The 26,936-nt window shown below is 37.4% G+C and overlaps 1 protein-coding gene across 3 annotated transcripts; it reads left to right on the top strand.

The window, feature by feature from the left end:
• The first annotated feature begins 479 nt into the window (after positions 1-479).
• Dip-b (Dipeptidase B) lies at positions 480-17,043 on the top strand. 3 transcript variants are annotated; one of them, XM_077415141.1, is made up of 11 exons: positions 480-625; positions 797-974; positions 1,056-1,097; positions 3,160-3,219; positions 5,559-5,840; positions 8,708-8,816; positions 12,839-12,986; positions 14,608-14,954; positions 15,447-15,725; positions 16,214-16,453; positions 16,544-17,043. In XM_077415141.1, the coding sequence occupies exons 5-11, from the start codon at positions 5,563-5,565 to the stop codon at positions 16,691-16,693; spliced, it is 1,551 nt and encodes a 516-aa protein (XP_077271267.1). In that variant the 5' UTR covers positions 480-625; positions 797-974; positions 1,056-1,097; positions 3,160-3,219; positions 5,559-5,562; the 3' UTR covers positions 16,694-17,043. The 3 variants fall into 3 exon arrangements, with proteins under 3 accessions (XP_077271267.1, XP_077271265.1, XP_077271266.1); XM_077415139.1 differs by lacking the exon at positions 3,160-3,219; XM_077415140.1 differs by having other exon boundaries at positions 797-1,097.
• The last annotated feature ends 9,893 nt before the right edge of the window (positions 17,044-26,936 follow it).

Here is a 26,936-nt window from a genome sequence, read left to right as displayed (position 1 = left end):
CCTTGCACAATACGCGATAGCGACAGCGACAGCGACAGCGACAAAGGTATAGCGTATATAGCTTTGTCGGCAACCTTGTTACTGTCGCTATCGCTATCGCTGTCGCCTATTGTGCAAGGGGTTTAAGAATCGCCTCTGTCTTGCTTTATGGTAAATAATATAATTTGAGTAAACACACATGAGATAGCCGTTGTTCTCGTTCACATTTGTGTGAAATGATTGTTTGCGTATAACAATAAGGCATACATAAATAAAATAAAGATTACGAGGAAGTCAGACAAGCACAGTGCACAATCCTGTGGACCTATAGACCTATGGACCTATATGGACAATCGGTGATCTGACCATCGACATTGCATTTCTTCGGGACTGGAAATTCAAGTTCGAGGTTCGAGGTGATCCGGTATGCAGACAAACGCTGGCAACGTTGCAGCGATTTAATGGTAGTAGTATCGCCAGTACACATCCTACCTTGACAGAATAGCTCTGTAGTGGTGAAGCAGCAAGACGGTCGGTTATATGCGCAAAAACACAGGCTTTAGTATTGCGCGCGTTCTCGAGTTGGCTGCTCGCAAATCTCATCGCGCGGGAGATGATAATATCGCTGGCACACCGAGCGATAACAGTATAAAGTTCCTGCTTTTATCGCTCTTCTATTTCCATCTTTCTCTCCCTCTCTCCCCCTCTCTTTCTCTCACTCACTCACTCACACACACGTCCACACACAATATATATGCATAATTTATATTTTTCTTTCTTTCCCTTACTCTTCCAATGATTTTCTGTGTTGTTACAGTAAACATCACCGGATTTCAAGTTTGAAGCGTGCCGCGAGTACGGCTTCGATCCTGCGCTCTTCGCTTTTTCGAGGCGTTCGATCAGGCCGCGAGACCTCCATTTTGACAGTACGTCAGCAAGATCGCGTAGAATACGTGGAACCGCTGCGCGCCTATTTTCGTCGGTCATCGAAGAGCGTATGGATTTCACGTTATACGGTTGTGCATAAGATAATACATACACATTTCCGTACGCTATCTCACACGGAGTATCTTTAGGAGTACGGCGTGGGCGCGGTGCATCATGGCGGTGGAATCGAGGTAAATGTACGGAGAGCCCTGCACGACACATGCTCCGATCTGATATGCGCCGGTATACGATGCTCTTTGCTAAACGCGAATGATCTTCGAAGGGATTATGCTAGTTCAGTGCACAAGGGCACGATCACTCGCGCAGATGATTTGGGTCCAATTTACTTGGGGATCATCAGTCATCGTTTAAATTTTTTAAAATGATAATAGAGGAGATAGGTAAAAATATACGAGGTACGTTGCGCTTCGACTTATCTTTACAAAAGAATAGTTGCATCGCGTAAAATTAAATGCCCGCGTACAAAAGATGTTTATATATATGCATTTCAATGCTATATAATAAACACAAATTCATCATGCTTTCCAAGGTTTTACGTTTTTCTGAAAAGACTCGAGTTTATAAGTTGTGCTCCAAATTTCTATCGTATCTCGTATTCCAATCTTCCGCTGTACTTAGAAAATGAGAATAATAATCGTTATTCACCGTTATTTTGGTCACAGTAGATATCAAGTACTATATTGAATGCCCAAGTTGTGTTGTTACCATCAGATGCACTATAATTAGCAGGTAATTCGTAATTCATTGTAAATTGTAGATTCTTGGTGAATAATTAAGTAGTTTACGTCGAAAACGTGACGTGAACATATTTGCTTGCGAATTCGCGCGAACTCGTGAGAAATGTGAATTTCTCTGAGCCAATGCTGGTTTGTTTCGCACTGTTACGCGAAACCCAGTGGTGCCCAACTGTTTTGAAGCTGCAAAGTTTCCGACACCATTAGCTCGCAGCTTAGAATACGTTCCTGATTGATTGCATATTGTGCATGCACTTGATAGAAGCTAGTTTCATTCATCAGCCAGCTGAGATAAGTCGATATCAAAGTTTAATACTTTAATATAATACAAAAGTTTCCGTGATGTTATTTTTAACTCTTTCTTAACTCAAATTATGCAAGACTTAACAATGTTTCTTTTGAAACTTATGAGATACATATATCTGTTGGTTTTATAAAACATATTCAATATGTTCCAGCATGACACTAGTAAAACTAATAATGATCATATGCGCAAAATCAAATATCAATAACAGTATTTGTGTAGTGACAAAAACGAGATTTATACACTGAGAACAAAATATTTTAATCCAAAAAAATATTTATTAGGTGGCTCCTAATAGCATTATTTGCTTACTTACTTACTTATTTACTTACTTTTTACACATATTTTTATTTAGAATTAGATATTTTTATTTAATTGAAATAAAAATATCTAATTCTAAACAAATATGTGTAAAAAATAAGTAAATATACTATTAGGAACCACCTAATAAATATTTTTTGGGATTTTTTCTCATTGTAGATATATCAACATATTATGCGCCGCACAAAGTAGCGGTCATTAGAATTTCTTGACATTACTTGTGCCTTTCTGATTTTTCCACTTTTTAAGTCATTGTTAATTTAGACTTTTAGACGAATGCCAGATGTGCAAATAGATAATGATAAATTATTAGCGCATCATGCGTAAACCATACGAAGCGAGGCTATGAAAACACCTGATGGCAGCAATGATCGCATATCTATAAGGACTTCATTATCACATGATATATACATATATATATATATATATATAGATGCGTTCACAAAAGCGGGGAAGCATTATTGTCTGTTGGATTATGTTCACGATCGATCGATGTTCGATTTACTGCGTGCGTGATATCATGTGTACTCTTGAGATTTATTATCTTCCATAGAATTCGACGTTATTGTACCCGAATTGTGACCAGTCAGCATTGACCGGGTTGATTTCGCGAGCGGAAAAACCTGTTAACGTTAGAACGTGATATACGAATATGGAAAATCTATCATGGATTAAAACAAAGTCTACGTTATATGTTATCGTTGCAAAAGAATATTTCGAGCTTGATAAAGCATTTTCTAATTAAATTGTACATCTTCCGATTGTGATATAGAATCTAGAATAAATCTAATCACGGATTTTAATTAACGGGACATTTCACAATCATTATAGATATAGCATAGCCAAGATAAATATTTTTTATTTGTGGCCTAGATAATTCTGCGTCGATGCATCAGTACAAGATACTTCGAAAGATGTTATCGTTAGATGATCGTAAGTTTTTTCGAAATTACCTTCGATATTTTCGTGCATTTCGTGCAGCACATTTCTTATAAGTGTACGTGCACATCTGCTTCTCTAATATTTTCTTTCCTCTTACATAAAAAGGACCTTTGTGGTATTATGGCGAGAGGTTTATGTGGTCTTTTTATTTACAGCTATATTTGTATAGACTTTCTTACTTGTCTGGGATATGAACATATATATGGAGGGGTAAAAACCACAGTGTGGTGTAAGTCAAATTTTTAAAAATATTTTCTCATGTGCATGCATAAATGCAATGTGTACAATATATAAATTGCATCTATGCACGCGAGAAAATATTTTTAAAAATTTGACTTTCAAATATTTGTATCTAAGCAATTTAGCAACAATGACTTTCGTCTGTAAAAGCGATGCTATAGATATTGTTAATGTAATGCAAATGTATTCCACGTGGAAGGTATACCGTTGGTAATCTTATCTAACGGTTATGCGCTGTCCAACTAAAACATTTTCCAAGTTCTCCAAGTCGCACATTTAGTAATATATCTTCAATTTATTATTAGTGCTAAATATATAGAAGCAGAAGATAACGGTATTTATGGTTAAATGTCATCGATAAGAATGCTATGTCTTTTTCAGAATATTTATATAGCTGCAGCACGATACTCATATCAATTTATCTTCTAACAAAATATCATATCTATAAACAAATAAATTAAAATAAGTTAAAAAAACAATCAACAATGTACTTTTGTCAATATTTTATATAATAACAAAATAAAAATAATAATCTTTTAGCTTCGGATTATTATATTATAAAATAAGAATGCTTATTATATAATGACATAACATAATCAACAAAAAAAATCAATACTGAGGACTAAAGTCTTATTTGATCATTTAGTTATTAGTTTATGCTTATTGGATAATAATGTTACCTTACATATAAAATGGGATAATACAAATGTTCAGGTAGGCAAAACGTGTATATATGAATGGTTAAATTTTAAAGAATAAGTGAAAATAACCAAAAAATAAAGTAAAAGCAACAAGAAACTCTGGATTGCTTTGACATTACGTCCGACAGTTTAATAGCAGTGTAAATTTTATATTGCAGTGTTTATCTCACAATCAGTCCTTTAATGTATGCGTCACTAACTCGCCATAAAGTGTTATCTATATATTTAGTGATTTTATTTCTTTTTCAAATGCGAATATTCAGTTATCCGATCTTACTGCGAAAATAATAAGAAATTGCAAATATAAAATCACGAATGTATGGAAAAACATTCTCGCAGTAAGAATCAAATAATGCAACACCCATAAACACTGTAGAATATATCAAATAAAATTTCATATCTCCCGTGTGATTCGCATTAAGAGATTTTACAGACAATTTTATTGAATGGAAAACACGCAAAATTTCATGTATAATTACAAAAATAATACAATTACAATTTCATATCGATAATTTGAGAAAATTTTGTTTTTATTATTGCTATGTTTGAAAAACAAAATACAAATGGAATGTAACAAATATATTAATTATTGATAAAATAAAGAATTTAATATTCTAACTTATGTTAATATATTGCCATATATTAGTGTAAATTACCATTAACGTTTGCAATAATATTTCTTCTTTTACTTCTTTTAATATTACGTATGTGCAATAAGATATAAACTTCTTCGCCTCAGGAGACAATTTTCGACATATCCCGTTTATAATGGAAACGGTGATAACAAAAAATTGCATGTTTTGATATCAAAACATATATAATATTCAATGTTTAGAAAAGCGCACTTTACAAATAGATTGATTAACACATCAATATCGATCGAAGACATTGCATATCAATAAAATATACTATTTTTGTTTTTCCATGTTCGTGTCTCTAACTTATACTTTTATTTAAAAATGAAATTACACAGCGTTTGCGCATTTACTTTTCTGCATAATACGAAAATACTCTTATTCATCATCGTTTCAATAATACAAATATGTTCATTATCATATTCATCATCGTTTTTAAATCTAACAGGCCATAATTTTAGCAGATGAATAATATGCGGCTAATGGATTAATGGCATTGCGTGAATCTCGTTTCTCTCTCTCTCTCTCTCTCTCTCTCTCTCTCTCTCTCTCTCTCTCTCTCTCTCTCTCTCTCGTTTTCTTTTTTGATGGAAATCTTTATTTTCCTCCACTAATTTGTATTCCACTGTACCTAATTATGTTGATTTCAATGGACATATCGTGTTCTCGTTAACGAGTAATCTTGCTTTTGTCTAATCGGATTTACTAATAATTAGTGAGACGTCCAAATAACAAGCATAATGATTCATTTCAGATGGATGCCATGTCAACTGAAAATTGAAACAAATATCTGCAGCGGCGATTACGATGGCATTATTCTGGTGTCAGGAAGTGCCCCTGGATCCAACGAGCCGGAACCCTTCAAAACCGTCCTCTACGCCGCGGCCCAGATCGATGCCGCACTGGGCGTGATCGGCGCGGTTTTGCCCATCAATTTGCTCGCAAAAAGGTTCATTTACAGCCCAACGGGTCCGCTTAACATGGATTATCACGATGTGCGGAGTTTCGCAGAGGCAGCTACGAAGGGAGTAAAACGGTAATTCTTTTGTATAATGATTCCATATATGTATACGCTTTTCTTTCTCTTTCATTTCTTTCTCTATAGTCTTTTTTTTAAATACGAGCACCACAGTAACAGTACCGTCGCATTATTTACATATATGTTAGTATGTATACTATATCGGCATGTGTCATCTGTCTTTTTTCGTGATCGTTATGATTTAACATAATCAATAAAAAAGGACGCATAAATAAATATTGCTCGACAATTATACATGCATGTAAATAGCTGGCATATTTGGCCAACTTTGGTCGAGAATTAAATATATATCCTATATTATATATATTGTCTTTATAGATCTTACAAATCTCGGATCTGACACTCCTGGGTAATTGCTATTACGGGCTAACAATTACTCGTTAATTCGGTGCTTTATATGCTGTCGGTAAATTAAATCATGGTTGCCGACATAGCTAGATAAGTCTTGGTTATCTGTTGTTTTGGGGGGAGATGGGAAATGCTCTAGCGATGACAAAGGGAACGACGTACAATGGCACGACGCTATTAAAGCAACGCCGCGCACTTATACCTTGCCATAAATGTTTTTAATTTCAGTCTAACAAGATTTCTACATGCAATGTTTGTCGATTCTTTATCGATAAACGAATCAACATTTATTGCGAAAATTTTTTCGCAAAATATTTTTTCAATTTCTTCATTCTTTAACAATATGCAATTATAAAAAGTACAACAATATATTTTTAATCTCTCTGGTATTTCTAATAAGCATTCTTCAACTATATAAGGGACACTTTACTAAATTCCACAATCGAAGCGCGCAAATTCCAGTGTTTTTCATTGTCCGGGTATAATTGAATTTGGCGAACATACCCAGAGGAAGAGACGTTATATCTACGTTCTTATGTTGGCAATTTGCATATATCCGAAAAAAACACCGCATTTTTTCGAGTTTTTTTTGTAATTAATCGAAATCAGTACCGGAGTAATTAATCAAAGGCTCTTGATTATATGTTTACAATTTCGAACATCTTCTCACCCGCATACCGAGTGTTCATTCACTACAGCAACACGATGGTCTTGTAACGAAACGAACCACGAACGATTGTGAGCATTTTGTGTACTCCAATAGCTGCATAGGGGAAACGCAATGATGCGCGAACGAAATTCCGTGCGAGCCATATGCCTGCCTGTCCCGAAATACGATTGAAAAATGAAATTCCTGTCCGCTTGGCGTAACTGTTTTTTTCACGCGGCAGTAGTGACGTTAACGGAAGATTGGCATGGAGAACGTTCCACGCTAGACGAAAAAAATTGGAGACCGTATCTTGTAACGCATATCAATGTCGCAATATTTTGCCTTAATGATATTTTTTGAGTTTAGTCGCAACTTTGGACTTTGTATAATATCAAAAGCTAGCTGATAAATAAGATAAACGTCACACTAATATCACTCCGTATCACTGTATCTAAAAAATATAACGATTTCAACAAGTGTTTAAGGTATATTATTAATAATATAAGCAGTCAGTAAACAACAAAGTAATTAATTAAAAATAAATAATAAAAAATTATAAATTATAAAAATATGACAAATTATAAAGAAGATTATTTTGCAAACTTAACTAAATATCTAATAAAATTTTTTATTGTATTTATGTGAATGTAACTAAATTTTGCCTAAAGCTCATAAACTCTTGGATGCCAGCTTGCCGTTCTGTACAATTATTTGTAAGTACAATTTGCTCACACTTGCAATTTATTTTTCTCCTCGTGCAAAATTTCGCAGTATTCTCTAGAGGAAACTGGTTGAAACCTAACGAATTTTAATCTTTTAGTCTGCATTTTAATTATTACCAATGTTTTCCGCGGACAAAACTGCTACCATGCTCCGCTACACACCTGAGCAATAAACGCAGTATTTGCAGTCTTTTTGAAATCTCGGAATAATAGCAGTGCGCGGTTCTACGCGACATTAATACCAAACTCAAATCAGAAGTACTTTGTTGAATCGAGAATAGAACGAGAGATTTGAGAACCGCGATATAACGAGAGTTTCTCGAAATTGCCAAGTGCGAAATATCGCACGCATCGGGAACGTAACGAAGTTTAAACACGATAGTGATATACTTCGGGAATAGATTAATAGTTCGTGATTCACTCGTGCAAGAGTGAAAGACACCCTCGGTTACGTGGTTACGTTTGTATTACATCCGACAAGACGAAAATTGGACGCGAAGGAAGCGAGAATGGCCATTCGTGTCTCGGGCTACTCAATGAGAACCGCACCTTTCCCCAGAGAACACAATTTCTCTTCTCCCTTTTTGCATGAACGTTCATCTCTTGAAGTGTAGTATTACTGCAGGTTTTATGATAGTAATATTATATTACGTAGATTACGACGTCCGCTGACAATCACCGAACATTGACGATATGTCTACACCGTCTATAATTACGGTCAGCCTCCCTTCAAGTCTGTGCATATGAACGTCTTTCTATACCTTCGAGTTCCATCTAGGGTATCTCTTGATCCTTTCTACTAGATTCTTAGATTGATATCCTATTGATCATCAACCTGTCAACAGGAGAGCTTCTTGACCGTTTGAGTTTTCTTCAGTTAACATTTCTTTTATAATAATATAGAGAGCTATCAAACTTGTGACAAACAAGAGAAAATTCTTACGTCACACATACACACAGCACATACGCGCGCACACACATATACAGTTTATTTTATATTTATTTAATAATTTTGAATTAGCACACACAAGTAAAATATATGACCTTACTCCAAAGTTCATTTCATTATATGATTGAATATTAATGCATTATAATAATAATTCATAATTTAACTGCTTTTATGACTTTTTGGATTTATTATATAGGGCTTTGAAAGCTGGTGTGAAATGTCCTTTATTGGTGCTACTACCGGATGACCGTTTTGAAAACGTTGAGCTAGTTACGCTTCTTGGTGCTCTGGAGGGTCTTTACGTGGTGAGTTCCGTCACGACAAATTATTCATCATAATACTACCACGTCGAAATAATGTTATGATAAGTAGATCATATTATATATTTTTTAAATGTCTTTTACCCTTGGAAAAACGGAATATTAAATGATTTCAAATACTTTCAATAAAATGAAATTTTTATGACTGCATAGGCGCATAAAAATTTATAGTGGGGCGAAAATAAACATTAGTTTTATTATTAGAACCTCAATGCACGAAGATGTTTAAGAAAAAAATCTCAATTACCTCACTCTTGATTTAATTCAGTAAAAATAGCAACCACAAATTTCCCACTTATAACGATTGTTAAATATGGAAAAGTTGAATCGATCTAATATATCTCTCAATAACGATTAGTTATTAAGATATTAGAATTTAAAAAGACAAATCGGAAAAATTGCTGGCTAAAATCGAGAGAATCAATGAACGAACGTTATTCAATTGTGCCAATATATCCGGTTAAGGTATTTCACCAGATAGTTGGTACAGTTGTGGTTATACGAAAGCCGTTTAAACCAATCAAACAGATACAATACAGCTTTTGTGCGCATCTACATTGGCGGAATAGGAAGCCTGTAGTTGTGTCTGGAAGGAATTCATCTCCGTGTTTCAGCCGAGTTTGGTACGCTGCGGTCTGATTGGCTACCCCCAAGTTGCTCACCATACTCTAACTCTAGTAAATCCGTCTACCTCGTCTCTAAACTAAATTGCTACTGTGATCTTAATCCATAACTAATGACTGTGCGGGCCGCGCGACGCAATTCAACTAATCCATGATATTTTACGGAAACATAATTAATTCCGCTTCATTAATATCCGATTCATTCCCAATAAGACTCGATTCGCGTACGGTCGCAATCGAGCAATTACTCGAATAATATGAACCTTCGTCCAGAATATTCATTATTTAATAATTATGAGAAGTTAGGGTATAACGCGGATAATTTGCAACCATTTGCGTTTCACGACTTTGATACACAAATATCGTAATCCATGCATCAAATGCAGACTGATTAGAATTACTCGGTGCTGGCAGGTCGACCATATCCGAGCTTTCAAAATTTATTTTTCTCGGATGCAAATGTATGTGACGACGGCAAAGCACAATTACAGTTTTAACGTACGACATCGGCCGAGAATAAGACCATAGGGCATAGACGTTTCGATAAACAAGCTCGTTCAACGTCTTGAATAAACGATGGCTCGATGACAGATACCGGTACGGCAAAGAGTGCGGTCAACACGATCATCAAACAACACCTGCCACCGACAGACTCCGGCACGGGCTGGGCTTGATCGATAAGTGTCTTATAGAGGATATCGGATTGCACAACTCGATTGCAAGCTCCATTGTTCATTAACCTCAGCGCCGTCGCGGTTAATTACGATCGGACGATAGTATCCGTGTTATTATGCGAACTTCGAAGTCGGAAGTTATCCGGCACGAGTATACGCGGCGTGATCGATTTGCGAATCCTATAGTAATCGCTTTACCAGAGCGAGCCGCGCGCGATCGATCATGTCACTCACATACATTCGACAATTAAGCATATTTGGATAGAGCCATTGAAAGAGCTCTTCATCAATAAACGTTGTAAATACTTAATTTCAAATATCTTGCTATAGTATATAAGAATAATAACTGATAACAAAAAATTTTTGTAATAATTTGTAACAAATTAACTACGTCTTTACAAAAAAAATCGCGATATTATTCCAAAAGATTAATTTTCTTTGCGACAATATGACAATTAAAGCAGACTTACTGCCTTTTTGTATTATACAAAATAAAACAATATCTTTTTTAAAAGTAAGAAGTAGCGTTTTGTGTAATTGCTATAAATTTTGCGCTTGAACTATTCTTTTATTAAATTGCAATATCCGATAATGTATAAACGCGTTCACCTAGTATTGATTCTTATCCGTCGTAAAATGTTGAAACAGCTGTTGAAATAAAGACAAGATCTGGACACTCGTCTCTTGACGAATTGAAGGAGAAACGATAACTTTAAGCCGATAAAGTGGACTATACACATCATGGAGAAAACGAGTCTTTTTGGAACAACACTGGAATAAACTTTGTTTATTATACAGAATATTTTAAAAAATTCTAGATGTAGAAAGTAAATAATATTCTTCCAAAAAGAAAAAAACGTCTAATCACACACACAACATATATGTATGTTGAAAAATCGTCTTTATCGGAAATAGAAACCATTTTTAATTTGGATAAGACAGATGATTTACCTAACTTGCATTTTTGCTTACTTCAATATTTACTTTTTTTACATAGATCGATTTTCTTCATGTTGCATAAAAAAGTATAAAAATTTATATAATAATCATATTATAAAATAAATTAAAAAATAAATACTTTACGAGATATTTCACATCTTATATGTCACAATTAATATATATCAGAATAAAATGATTTGAATATGAATTATCTTGTAAAAAATTTATTTCTCGATTATTTTACTTTAATATTGTTACATACAAAAAATATCATATATCTATGTAGGTATGTTTTCTAAAAATGAATTATTTTTTTCATTGGTAATTTGATAACGCCATTCAAATTTTGGATAAAAATAATATATATTTATATTAAAAAATTTAAACCTTTTGTGTGTTTAAATATTAAAATATTTATTGTTTTCTGAGAAATAACTACAACAAAAAGTCGGCATAATTAATATTGACACGTATCATTGACAATTGATCAAACTGCAAATACTAAACGGTGATTTAATTGGATACTACATAGCTAATTTTTATCTGAAAAAAATTGTTATTTCATGCATTAGTATCATATCGGTTTATTTATACCTTTGTTGCGTTCAACTTTAAATCGAGTTCGAATTACTTTTTTTCGAGACTACGCGCAACAAACTTTATCTAATAGTGAATGTTCTCGTAATTCGTTGCACATAAATAACAGACATTCTTGTCGCGTAAGTTCAAGGACCAAAATTCTAAGTTCGAACCACCAAGGGAGAAGTAGTCGGTCGCGAGGCTTGTTTGTGGGTGGAAGCGGGATGTAGCAAGGGGTTAGGAGAACGCAGGGGGGTAAGCCGAGTGCTCTGCCCTATCAAGAGTAGCAAATGCTTGGCGTTCCTGAATCCTGGCGGCCGGCGAGGCGACCTAATTAGCGAAATACTCGGGCCCTCCCTCGTCTCCCGTCACCTCACCGACCGCTCAGCCCGCGGCATCGGAGCGTTGTCGGCGGCACCAAGCTCATACGCTTCTTTCTTGATAGTTCCCTCTTCTGACCCTCTTTCCTCTTCTGCATCGCTCGTTCTTTCCATCTGACGCAAATACGAGGCATCGTTTTCCAAATACCAGAAAGCACCCTCGGAATTTCTGCGCCGCGTAATCGGAACACCACGTCGTCGCGAATCTCGCGTCGGTCTCTTTCTCGCTTCTCTTATAGCTAGCAGTTTTCCGACTTTTTCAATTCTTTTCACCCGCTCACAAGTTGCACGAACGCGCGTCAGTGAGAATGCAAAAGGTCGCCTACGATAAAACGACCTGCGCACGTGTCAGGTCGCGGAATCTTTATACATTTACAGATGAATAATATTAAATGCAAATGCATTAAAAAAAGAAAATATTATATACATTGTAATGCTAGGATTTTTAAAGCAAAGACCAAAGACAATGAAAGTTGGCTTTTGCCGGATGTATAAATTAACTAGAAAATCTTTCAACCGATTTATACATAAGTCCATAAGAGTTATAAGCCCCAGCTCCATTATCTATATATGAAGTGCTCGTTCGATAAGAAGATTATCATACTTAACGTTTTCAGTGCAGACAAATGAACTTCTCTTTCTTCATTAAATCTGATGGCGAATAAAAAAAGTAGTGAATGATGTATAATTTGTGTATAACAGATTTTAAAGAGAAATAATGTAGTGTACTATTTAAACAATACACTAATTGTAAGGCAAACAAAAAAATTTTCTTATTTTTCTCTTCAACCGGTGATGTTATATTTTCACAGCCTTTAGAGGTGCGTGAGATATGTCCAGATCGGTGCTACAAAGCGTGTCAACTTGGAGTGTGGAGTCCGATTTGTAGTAAGAAGCTTCAGGGTATCGTGAAACTCGCCTCGGCGCTCGAGAGTGGTAGATACGTCGCAAGGGACATAGGTAAGTCCTGTTCTATCCCAGGCGCACACGGCTCACGGAATTTTATCGAGTGAGTAAAGCAGGTTTTCTCCTGTCCGCGTGAGAGAAGAGCTCGAGCTCGGGCTTTCGTCGCGAGTTTCCGCTTTTCGCGGAAGAAATAAGCTTTGGTGGGGAAAATCGCCCGCGGCTTTCTATAACTTGTCCGAGAAAGGTCTTTTGGCTCCTGGTTAATCGAGTACAACTCGCCGCTCTTCCAATGTCCAAGTTCAGTCGGAATAGCCCTCGGGAATTATCGAGTTTAAAGTTTAAGTAGCTGGCGATTTGGAGAGAGTTTAAGTGTTCATTTTTTATGTTACGCCTCATGAACAACGTAGAAAGAAAGTACGGAGCTCGTTCCCTGTGGCAATTAATAACAATTGGCGTTTCTGCGATATTTGCCTTAACATTTCAAGAATTTGTCCTTTATCGTAGCATTTATACTTTATCAAGTATATAGCTTTTATACACACAAACTTTCATTCCCGCCCAACTTGGATATAGAATTTATATTATTTATTCGCTTGCTTGTAGAGCAAAGCGAGGAAAGTGGATAATGCAATTTCGTAAAGTAAACTTTGATAACCTGACCGTTGCCGCAGACTGCAGACTATTCTCTCAGGCTATATATAGTGTCCCATGGAGCGGATTACGCGGAACGGAACGAACGTATCACCAATCACGGGATCGTTCTGAGAGAACTCCGTCAAAGATTCCGTCGAAACGGTCCCGTGATTGGCTCATTTCCGTTTCCGCGTTATCCGCTTCATGGGACGCCAGCTTCAGTCGAGTCCGAACCATTCGCATGTGCCAGAGCAAATAATAAATAATAAGCAGAGCACGAATTTTTTTATATTACTAATCAACACGGATCGGAAATACATTCACAATTATTGTTAATTTGAGATTTATAACACATTTTTTATATAATTTATCGCAAAATATGTTAATTTCAATTAACATTATATTAAAATTTATTCATTATACTTTTCGATCAAATAAGAATAGCAAAGTGCAAATAATTAAAACAGCAGTCTTGTGCTGAGCTTGTCAAGCAGTAAAAGTAATTGCTGATGAAAAATATCGTATTAGTTTGAAAATAATTGGCATGTTTTTTATAATAAAAGGAAGAGTTCAATCTATTCAGTTTAGTTTTTCAGTTTCATATATTTCATATCTCAATATATTGAACAAACAGATGCGAAGCTTATTTTCGCAACTGCTGAATTACGTGTGTATATGCATGTGTGTGCGTGCACGCGCACGTGTATAGAGATTAATCAAAATAAATTTTAAATAAATTAAATGCGCTACATGAACGATTTAATTACTATCGAAAGTCGCATTTTTTAAGTAAAACTATAGCAATTGCGGAAACATATCGCAAAGTTTTATCTTTGTCGAATAAACTTTATGAGATAGTGAAATATAATCGCGAAATATAAAGAATGGATATTTTGTATCCAGTTATTAAAAAAAAATCTATATAGATTTTAATATATTAATTAAAAACAAAATCTATTTCTTTAAGACACGCATTTATTCAATCTACATCTATCTATATCCTATTAATAGCCAGCGGCGCTTTTACTGTGTGTTAAATTAGGCGGTGCAGACCCCGAAAGAATGGCGCCTCTGAGAGTGGAGGAATACCTGGCGGAGCTGTTTTGCGGATCGAATATCACGATGCAAGTGGTATCCGATCAGGATACGCTACTTCAAGAATATCCGCTATTTGCCTGTGTAAATCGCGCCGCCTCGGTAATACCGCGTCACGCCGGTAGAATTATATTTTTGACCTATGAGCCGTCCGCCTGCGTCTTAGAGACGATCATGATCGTGGGAAAGGGTGTCACTTACGATACCGGTGGCGCCGACATCAAGTGTCAGGGCATCATGGCTGGCATGTCGAGGGATAAATGTGGCGCGGCCGCCTGTGCCGGATTCATGCAGGTGCTGTGTAGTAATATATCGTCATGCACGGCATTATATGTCATGCTGGAACAATCGCGTTTCACCTCGCGCGTCTATTAAAATAATATAGCGTTTTAATAAGTTTCCTGCTCGGCAATATACATATACGAGCTGGTAGATTTTTGAAATGATCATCGTATGCGAACCGTAATTCTATTCCTTATGCCTTATGACATGGTATAGTGCATTAATGCGGTCTCGATGCACGCTTCTCTCTCCGTATGTAGCGCATCGAGCCTATTACTATTTTTTTGATGCACTATGATCGAGATAAAGACTTTGAACAAATAAATATTCAATCGCTCGCCGCTATAATATCAAGAATCAAAAGCTATCATTTTTTTACACATTATAATTTTTGTTAAAAAGAGAGTTAAAATTCGCGAGAAGTAACGCGATTTCAAAAAATTTAATAATGCACACTTAATTTCATATGTCAAAGTAAGAGCTGTTATGTTAAATATCTCGTAGGTAGTGAATTTATTGCAACCACCGACGGTAAAGGTCGTCGCCGCTTTGTGTCTTGTAAGAAATAGCATAGGCGAGAACTCTTACGTCGCCGATGAGGTGATCACGGCAAAATCCGGTGCAAGGGTACGCGTGGGTAACACGGACGCCGAAGGTAGGATGGCTATGGCTGATGCTCTCTATTATCTCAAAGAAATGGCTCTATGTTCCGTGAATCCGCACCTCTTCACGATAGCTACGCTAACGGGCCACGCAGTATTAACTGCAGGTTCGGGATATTCCGTAAGTACCGTCAAGTCACATTTGCTTGTTATGCTTTTAACCGCATTTTAGCGAACGTTAAGATAACACATCCATCAGCTGCTTGAATTCCTATTGCTTGAATGACGATATAGCGTACCTTGAACGAGAAGAGAGCAAATAATCCCATTGCACTACCATCGCGCGTAATAATAACAAACCTAGACGTTAAAATCTAGATGCGAACTGGCAGGAACATATACAGACAGTTACGTGTTTGTTGATTCATTGACGAAAGCGTAATTGGACAGGTTTATAAACGATCTAGATGCAGCGCGCGCGCGCGTTCAGTTTTCTTGTATTATATTGAATTCTGAGCGTGATGTGTGAGATAACTTTGTTATCAAAATTGCTCGTAGACATTAACCATAATCCATCCTCTGGTTATTCTTCCGATAAAAGACATTTTATCATTTATTGATATTTACAAAATTTACAAAAACAACTTACGTTTATATTCATTGCTATAGATTGCGATGGATAATTCCGTGGCACGACTAACCAGCAATGCGGAAAAACTTCAAGCTTCCGGCGAAGCTATTGGCGATCCATTTGAAATATCGCGAATACGTAGGGAGGATTTTCTCATCCATCAAGGACGTGCGGAAGGTGACGATATTCTTCAGGCACTAAATAAACCTAGCTCCAAAACTCCACGAGGTCATCAGGGACCAGCAGCCTTTCTAATTAAAGCTTCCGGATTGGACAAGGTGCCATATGCTTGTTATTATTATTATTATTATTTAAGTTTAAAATGTTTCCAGGCATTATAACATTGCTTAATGATTTATAACTTTTAGCATGGTATTGAGTCAGAGAAGCCTTTGAAATATTGTCACCTGGACGTAGCCGGTAGTGCCGGTGATCTTCCCGCACAACCAACCGGTTCACCGATTTTAACATTAGCCAAAGCATTTCTTTTTGATAAAATAGAGATCAAAGATCCATGATACTAACATAAACTATTTATAATATTCTACATATATACACAATACACATCCTTGTATAATATCACATCTTTGACTGGCAATTAATATTCATAACTTGCGCAAAGAACTTTGGATATTAACCGGAAATGCAAATAATAATTAATTATCTCCATAAATCCTTGATCCTCCGAGTTTCCATAAATTGTACAGCGCGGATTTACTTGAAACATAAACGATTACACTAGGGTCATTACAGTGCCGGATTTGCTAATAGACACGTGTCTCGAGTGGCAAGATTTTAGGAACGACAAATTTCTAAGATGTCTTTTTAATATGAAATATTGACAAATAAAGATAAATTTATTTTTTTATACCATATTTTAACGATAAGAGGTAAAATCTATTATTTATTCATTTCGTCAGCAATCCCTTTTTTTGTATAATGAAAAATTTCTTTGTGACATCGTGATATTAAATATGAATAGTGATAGGCAATAGGCAATATGACCATAGGCAATATCAGCTATACTAAGTAGTTAAATCTAATCCTAAATTAATAGTCAAAATTTCTCTCAAATTATGTTGCAAATAAATACGTGATAAATTATTATATATTAATTTATAGATTTAGTTTTTTTTTTCCAAATTTTTAGAATTTTTATTTATTTTGCATTTGTCCGTCAAAATCACCTATATAATTTACTTCATTCTTCCCAACTAAATACAGTGAATCTTTTATGAATGATCGAATTAACGCAGGCATCGTGAGCAGACAATAATTACGGATTAAGAAGCTTTTCCACTACAATAACCTTTAAAAACATTAATTTGCTCTGTATCGCCCCCCCCTCTCTCTCTCTCATTCCCTCTTTCTCTCTTCCTGACCAATTTTGTATCGATTACAGCATGGAGTTTGTAGCTGTACCCCTTTAAGGTACACGCACATCGATTTGTACGGACATCTACCTCAGTCTCATTGCATCCCGTATAGCGGCAATCCCGTCTTAGCTATGTCCTATTGCTATCTGATCCAAGGAAAATGTCTGACACTGCGAAATAATCTTCCCTACGAAATGCAATACGTTTGCGAACTCGACTGTAAGCCCGTCTGTATATCGCCCTGCCCGCCCTGCAAAGTTTCCTGTGATTCCCATGGAACGCCTTGTCCGCCGATCACCAGATGCCCCACTTATTCAAATACGAAGTCCTGTGAGCGTCAAGCGCAATCCTATCCACCTGCTCAATCTGCGTCGTTGTGTCAACCCTGTCCATCTAATACAGAAACGATGTACCAGGGAGCAATGTGTCAACCAAATGTCCAAAGAAACGAATTGAACCCGCGCGCCTGACAATATGTCAAGTAACGAGATATTCATGTGATATGAAGATTTATGACGACCATTTGTGTATGGCGAGTCGTTAATCTCGCTATCGATCAAAGTCGATTTTTACTAACGTTTTATTTGATTTACTTTATGTTATAGCATTATGTTATTTGATATAATGTATACATTTGTGAGAATAAAAAATATATTATGGATAAAATTGTCTCATCTTTTTTTGCCGAGAATATTTCATTTAATTGAAAAATATATATAATTGTTTTTAAAAATTGCATTTATATCGAATGAGTAAGTACTTGATATCTGCAGTCAGTAAGTTCTATATATTTGGTATCAGAAGTCTGGTATATCTAAAGTCAGTGATGTATCTTCAGTAGGTATATACATCTCACAGTATTTTGTATTATCAAAGAATGGTTATATTTTAAGACATATAATGTTATATGTTACTAACAGTAAATATATAAAATAATTTAACATTTACAGTAATCCTCATGTATAAATATATCAATTCTTGCATAAAAATGTATTTTACGACTCTTGTATACCAATCAATTTCTAAATTAGATCTATATGTATAATTATTTTTAATTTTTTGCTCAATAATATTTTTGTATATTGCGGTAAATTTCACTTAATAATAATGCAAAAATAAACGATTAAATGCAATTATAATTTAATCTATAAATTTTGATTTTATTCGATTATCCTAAATACGGGTTATTTACTCATATTGACGATAACATACTGAAAAATCAATGTCAAATAACTTGTTTTAATAACGTCTATATATCTGTTTCTAATATTTCTTATATCTATGTAAAGGATTGTATTATTGCTTTTATGAGAAACACTGATAAAATACTTAAAAAATACATACACGTACTGAATAGTACATTCACATTATCAACTGTAGCAAATTTATGTCAAGTCACTCAAGCTACATGGGAATGTTGCTCTATGCATAAATATATATAAAACAATTTCAATAAATATATTAAAGTCATGTTTAGTTTTATCATTGCGTGTCTATCGATGATTAAAACCGCATTTAACAATTACTGAGTTGCTTTATAAGCTTGATTCGAGCAAAAGAATGCCGTGGAAGGGAAACTTAATTAACTACTACGTCCTTTCTTAATTAAGAGAAAATGTTTGGCGTATCTCGTAGAGATTACTGCGAACGAAACAAACTTCCGTTTGCGTTACCATCGCGCTTGCTTTCTCACGATCGGGAGCCCGATCCAAAACTAATCATGGAATTTTTTGCAAAAATATTGATGCTATGTCAAATAAATGACATAAAGATTGACAGAGTACAAATGTTTATATAATTATATAATAAATGTTTATATAATAAAAAGCTACAATGAGCGAATTATGCATCAATCTAGGTATTAAAACAAAAATTACTTAATAAAAAATCCAAAAAAATCTAAAAAAATATTTTATAAAAATAGATTTAATATCAACTTAATGTCATTAATCCAAAATGTCTCATGCATGATTAAGAAAGTATATCAGTTTGATTATTTTATTATTTGATCATATTTGATTATTTATATTTTGTGTCACTAATATTAAATATCAATCATTTCATATATGTATATATGAAATACGGATATCGTCGTATACAAAATCGACATACGAAAGCGTCGGCCGCGAATGATAACTCCAGGGATACAGTACAAGGGAAAAGAAGCAAGAGGGATAGTAAGTATACAATTCGCAGGCAGTAACATAGTGACAAGAGAAGGCAGCATTATCAGTGCGGTGGTACATACGAGTTGACATTGTTTGAAGAACTTGAAGGCAACGCGAGTCACCGATTGCAAGAAGCGCGACGCGAGGTTCGCAAGGAGGTAACATACCGGACGGGAGGGACGAAGGGCGTAGAGGGGTGAAGGAAGAGAGTGAGAGAGGAGGGGGCGGTAGGGGGCAGTGTGGCGGGTTCGACGGCCGGCTGGTGGCCCAGTGACCGGGACCGGTTCCCTCCGCGGTTCCTCCTTCCGCCTTCCTTGCAAACGCACAACTGCATCATCTCGACTCACCTCGCTTCGTCTCCGCCACCGTTCCCCTCAACATCCCTCGTCTGCTCTTTCTCTCCCTCTCCTTCCCACTCTCCCCCACCGCCTCTCTCTCTTTCTCTCTCCTTTTCTGTCTTTCTTCACTGTCTGTCGACCCTCCGCTTACCTCCTTCTCGATCCGACCCGATGCGCGCCTTCGCACTTGCGCCTCTCTCGTCTCCTCTCGTTCATCCGACCGACCGACCGGCCGATCGACCGTTTCTCTCTCTTCATCGTCATATATCCCGTCTCCTCTCGTCTTTCGCACGAAAGAGTTGCCACACGCGCGAAACGGCCCACCGCCTTCTTCGTTCTTCGCTGCTTCTCTCCGTAATGCCAATGCGATGCTCTTCTCTCGCTTGTACCATTCTGCCACTCGCGCTCAACAGCGTCCATCTCCTCCTCTCTTTTTCTCTTTCTCTCTTTCTCACCTTGCGAAGCAGAGGTCATGCCGCGTATTCGCTTCTTCATTCTTCCTCCTCCCTTTCCTCTTTCTCCTGGCTGCATCGCCGCCGTCGTTTCGTTCTCTTCATTTTCTTTGTATCTCGTAGTTCGTTCAGTGATCGAGCCGGCAATACTGGTGGATACGCAACTATTTATCCCACACGACGTGGGCAGTCCGCGGATAGGAAGGACGAAAGCCGAAGATAAACGGACGAATGCCGGTTTTGAATGCTGCGGTGTATCGTAGCATCATCGTCGCGACATCAAAGGGGGATCTTTAAATTCAGGATGGGCCTGGTCGAACACCTTAGTCAAGGATTTGAAAGGAAAAGTAGTTCTATGCAGAAGAAAGAGAAGGAGAGAGAAAGACAGGGAGAAAGAGCCAGAGGGAGAGTTCGTGAAGGAAAGAGGAAGAAACGGAGGAAGAGGAGAAGACGGGGGAAGGGAAGGAAGTGAAAGTACGACGGAGACCTGTGTTACCAGCGCATCCGAGATTTCGTGCTACCGCCTTTCTTTCGTCTTCCTCGTCTTGTCATCCCTCTCCCCCCCCCTACGATCTCCGTCCCTGTCATCGCCACTCCTCTCCGTTTGCGTTCACACCTAACAGTTTACGAGGACTCGCCGATAGTTTGTAGGTTCGCATATAACGAGCGCACCCGCGTACATATACGGAAGGACGCATCGTGAAACGAAGATAACTGGCTATTACATTCGCGGAAGGAAAGTGATTTTCCCAAGGGCGCACTGAGCCCCACCTATGAGAGACCATTCTAGCTTTTTCCTCGGAACACAATTTGGATTGATTTCCATTAAATTCATACCCGGAATTGTACATGACTCTGCATTTCCTCTCACAAAATAATACAATAAGTTACAAGAAAGCCCGAAGATAACAGAAAATTTTAGAAAAAAATGCTAATTTTATGATATATTTTAGATCTTATAAAAACTTGTATTAGTTCTTATAAAAACTTATAAAAACTTCTACTCATATTTAAAAAAAATACGATTGAAATCCTAATAAAACTAAAAAATATATTATATCCTATTTTACTTTAAAGCAATTTGAGGTGTGTACATATAATTGAATAACTCGTCTGCAATTATATTGATGCAAATATGAAGTCTACGTGCTTGCACGTTACTTACACGTTAATGTTAACTCTGCCGTCTAAGATACGTCGTCATTTATGATTAATTGCGATAGATAATACTACTGGCATATCGTCGTCTTTTTGCCATCGATTAACCGTACCGATCGTGATCGTCCATTGCGCGTCTCCCGATCCCGTTCCTTTGGCCTGCTTCCTCGAATGAAAAAGGTAATCAACGAGTGCGAGCAACGCGGTTCCGTAAAGGAGGGCGTCCGTTAGAAGGAGGATGTCGAAAATCCGTTGGAAGAAGCCGGAGGACGAAGGACAAAGCGACGAAACGGGAGGTGAGGACCCGAGTGAGATGTAGGTGAGGAGGAGAGACCGAAAAAAGAAGAAAATGGGCCGTGGTCATTCGCGCCAAACTATTCTTGGACGAATTCGTAACGGTATATTCGATGAGACCCAACTCACGAATATACTTTAGGCACGCGGCCCTTGTCCGGTTGTCTCCGAACAGTTCCATCCAGCGATTCGCCGAGGTTCACCTCTGATATGGGCCGTACGTTGGCTCATACTTTTGGCTCCCGCTCTCCCCTCTCTCTCTCTCTCTCTCTCTCTCTCTCTTTCTCTCTTCCCCTTCGTAAAGTCAACGTGTAGCAAATTGGGCTGCTTCTCAGGACAGTCACGAGACCTCTCGAATATTCTTGGGCCAAATAAAACGTGACGCGAATGGTATGTGTCTTATGTCAAGTATATGTACGTTGCGGCGGGGTTCGCAGAAATTTGCTCGATGATAATTGAATATTGTCATAGAGGGGTATGTGCAGGCCGATAACGAAGACTGAGACGGTGTTATTGATTTCGCATCAAATCTCACTCTTATTATCGATATAGAAATCTATCTATCGATGTTCCTTCAGAGTTATACGAAGCCAATCATAATCATATACCTCATGAATGTTTGGGATTTACGTTATTCAACGACTATCTTTTCGTGCACTTGACACCGCTTTATTAGACTCGTAGTTCTAAGCATTTCAAACATACTCGACATATTTTAAATAATACATCGCGGAAACTCATCAAATATTAATAGAAATTTCTCTGGAAATAAAAAATCTTGCAAGACAAGAATCCGCAAAAATCCACATCCGTCACGCGTTCTGATACACGTACCTAACTTACAATTAGACTTATTATTAGAACTACGTGTTATTGACCTTTACGCTCAATGATTCGCCACAGGCTAGAATCGATTTTAAAGTAATTGACGTAATTGACTGAATAAATTATTGTGTGATTCGTGATAGTGCAAATTGCGAAATTGTCTGCGCGCGTTTGCATTATTTATGCTGCTGGACATCTAATCACGCTTCGAGATTATGCGCATTTACTGAAATTTTAGCGAAATTATTTACTAAAATTATCTCAGACATTAAAAGATGGTTATCTCTATATTTGGACATTTAATCGATTCAAATCAGCAAGCATCAGCAAAGAAATAGTTTGCGCTCGACTCGACGATACGAATAAATTACCCTAATATTATTATACATAACGCAAGAAACTTTTCATAATCGTTAGAAATCATAAAACGTAATCAAAATATTACTTAGATAATGATTATAAATAAAATCAAAATAGAAATAGAACAATGACATGCAAATCATATTTGTTGTTATATAAGAAAAAACTTTTCATGCAAAGAAACTGCATTAGGTCATACGTCACCAGTTATACAAAACGATTCAGCATATGGTAAAATCTTTATATGTGCACCGACTGGAAATGCACAGAGAAAGATGCAGTATATCCTTCCCTGATTTATCGAGATAAAGTCGCGCTCGTCTGAATATCGAAAAGTTCCATAACATACAATATATCACGAATGTGGTAAATTATGTGGTGGATTATAATTAAATTATATTAGTAATTATTTTTATACAATGCAGGAGATTTATTGAATTCCAGGATTTTACGCATTGAGTCGAGAAAAAAGGCGAATATTTTCTTGAGCCATAAATCGTTAACGTTATTGGATTTGCCCTGACTTGCCTTCTTTTTAATGCAAATGTGTATTTCAGGAATCCCTTCTGTTGCCATTTGCATTCATCTATTCCACGATGAATGTTTGCTATCAATTTCTTTCGAATTTTCGAATAAATCGTCTTATCACAGAAATGGACGTAAAACAGAAAATTATACAAAATAAAGAAAAAAGAGAAACAGAGCAAATAATCATGCTGCGAAAGAAAATAAAGCGTGCCCAGAGAGTGTAATCTATTAGTCTCGGTCCAAGGGCCTCCGCACAAAGCGGTCACAGTAATCCGGGGAATATCGCCAAACCAGTCTCTGGACGAAGATTAATGAGTTGAGAAGAAAATTCGTTCAATCTCGAAATTAAGAAAAGTCGCGATTTTCTCACACACACACACACGCGCGCGCGCGCCACACACACACACACACATGTATAGTGTCTGCGAAAAGCAGATATTATCAATTGGATTGTCGAACTGAAGTAAAACGAATTACAATCGCGTAACTCTTGACCACCAGGACAAACCAAATATACTTATCAAGCGAAAAAACGACAGCTTTGCAAATTGTCACTATCCACGGATCGACATTTTCAAGGGAATAGTGAAAGAATCTCACAATCAGTTGTCTTCTAGTAATCGCTTCACAGGACACGGGGCAATGTTTCTCGTGGTACAGAGCGGGGCATCCCAATACAGAGAAAGAAGGTTAACAGAGACAGAGGAAATAGAAAAGTCGCGGGAGACGAAGGTCTCGCGAGGATGTGAGCGAGTCTCGAGCTCGCGAGCGAACGCGCGCGCGCGCGAAAGAACAAGCTTCTCGCTCGTAGCACCTAGTGTACATACATCGTGCGCGCGCGCACTCGCGACGAGGAACCGGAGAACACGCTCTTCATCTCGTTTTCTCCCTTTCTGTACCTCCTTCGTTCGTCTGCTTTCCACCTACTGTCCTCTCTTCTTCGCGCTTTTTCCCTCGTGGGCCCTCTACCTCTCGCCCCGCCGCCCCCCCTGCATGTTTCGCTCTCTTGCTCGCTCTGTGCAAAGTAAAGAACTGCCTTGGGTCGTTGGCCGCAACTCGCCGTGACCCAGTCAGAGCGCTAGGACATTGACTCTGCCATCGCCATCGCCATCCGCGATACCAACTTCCCCCGTCCCTGTACCCCGTCGCCTTCTCCTTCTGCTGTTTTCCTCTTGTCCCCACCGACATACCACCACCTCCACCTCCCCCTCCCCCTCCCCCCGCAACTCGACCTCCCCCGCTCCTGTATCGCCTACTGATTCCTCTATGCCTCGTTCAGTTTACACCAACGACTCGCACCCCCTTCCTCCCTTCAGTGGCCCTCCTCCTTCTCCTCCTCCTCCTCCTCCTCCTCCTCCTCCTCCTCCTCCTCCTCCTCCTCCTCTTCTTCCTCCTCTTCCTCCTCGTCTTTCTCCTCCACCTCTATCTTCTTCTCGTCTCCTCTTCTGCTGGTCTTTTTGCCCTTTTTATTCATTCGCTTCCTTCTTTACTGTCCCATACCAGGACACTACCACGATCGATTCGCACGATTCCCAGTTGAAAGAAGCGGGACGCCGCGCTGGTGGTAGCGTGGCACGCCGGCGACAATCACGTGTGCATCCGCATACAAGTTCCGCGTGTACATTGCCGGGCCACAGGACCGCGTTGAGCAGTCCCCCGTGTAAATTGGGCTCTATTTATGGCTAAAGGTTCGCCGATGGGGTCGGTTCGCGGTTACGGTACTTGGATGAGCAGGTGACGGAGGCGTAAATCTCGTAAAAACCGTGGCGAGAGTCGCCCGATATCGATGTGAATTTCAGTAGTAGTTATCAGTCTTGATTTTTTATCCATATAAACTTAATTCTTATTCGGTATTTATAGAAAGAGAAACATCATGCAAAATTATTTTACCTCAAAAGAAAAATTTTATATACATATATGGAATATTGAATCAGTATATAAGAAAATATATCAGTTTTAATGAAATTTTAGTAGAAAAAGATAATACTTATTGTTAGTTATACAATGTCGAAATATATAATATTATAAATAATGTCAAAAACAAGATTAAGTTGCTTATCTATTTTTGTATGGAGAACGCAATCGGTTTAATAATCATACTTTTAATCAAATAAAAATTTCTATGTTATCACGGGAAGCCATTCGATTCACAAGTGCGACAAGAGTTATTTTACATCTCGTCGAGTCGCTAAGTCCTCGCTCAGCACTCTATCCTTAATTACTTAGAGGCGGTAGTTAGTAACGATCGTCGTAAAACGATTTCCAGCTGTTTCTCCCGTTCGCTTATGACAGTGAACCTGTTCGCTTCGTTCGTAAAGTTTCGTAAAGCTTGAATCGGTAAAACTTGAAATTTTCTCAAGGTGCTCACGGCTATGCGGTTCGACAATCCAGAAGTCGTGACACGGGTCGAGAAGCAAGAGAAGTAGGAGGGAGCAAGGAGGAGGGATTGACCCCCGCGTTGAGTACGAGTAGTACGACTCGCAGTCAGCTGACTCGAGCAATCTCTCAGCTGAGGCGGCGTATCGAGCGGCCTTCCGTGAGATATTTATCGGACTCTGGCGTAACAGCGTAACAGCGCGCCTGATCGTGATGATGATGACGACTATACCAAAATATCCCTGTCATTAACCGGTAACTAATGTTCAAACGCCAAGTCCCTGACATTGGACATTATCATAACCGGGCACTATTTGATATCTCAAAATATTAGACCACTACAAATTTAAATAATACTTGATAAGCAATCATTAAAAAAAGCTACGCGAAGAGAAAAAAATAATATTCAAAAATTTACATACATATTTTATAACGCACATTTGTAATTTAGGAAATAAAAAAAGAATGAAACTAATAAAAATATTTTTTTAAACAAAATATGTTATAAAAATTTTTACTGGTTTATTTATATTCGTATATTCATTAAGGACTATTCTTTAGCAATAATTATTTAGCACATCAAAATAACACATTTCAAACAGTTTTATCAAGAAAATATAAGAGAAAATGCAGAGATTTTCATAATAGCATTTTATAGTACACGTAGACACATAGTAGTCACAAAGTAAGATAAAAAAAACTTCCTTTCATATTATCGTCGATAAATCAAACGCAAATTACAATAGTCTTTATTCGAATATCATTCTGCATCAATAGACAATGCAACTATAAACAAACAGTTGTTTTGCGCGCAAAAAACAACGATTTATCTCTTCACCTTCGTCTTTACCTTCGTTCAAAGGGAAAGATTCGAAGGCTCGTCTTC

Source organism: Temnothorax americanus, unplaced genomic scaffold, assembly GCF_048541705.1.
Source record: "Temnothorax americanus isolate GAGA-0224 unplaced genomic scaffold, ASM4854170v1 Scaffold4, whole genome shotgun sequence".
NCBI classification, from domain to species: Eukaryota; Metazoa; Arthropoda; class Insecta; order Hymenoptera; family Formicidae; genus Temnothorax; species Temnothorax americanus.
The sequence above is the reverse complement of the archived record's forward strand: the minus strand, read 5'-3'. Positions and strand labels throughout refer to the sequence as shown.

What these genes read in the sequence shown, in the direction of transcription:
- Dip-b (XM_077415139.1), top strand. An exon ending in ATACGTCGCAAGGGACATAG is followed by an intron (nt 12,987 to 14,607) that starts GTAAGTCCTGTT and finishes GTGTTAAATTAG; the next exon opens with GCGGTGCAGACCCCGAAAGA. An exon ending in CCTGTGCCGGATTCATGCAG is followed by an intron (nt 14,955 to 15,446) that starts GTGCTGTGTAGT and finishes AATATCTCGTAG; the next exon opens with GTAGTGAATTTATTGCAACC.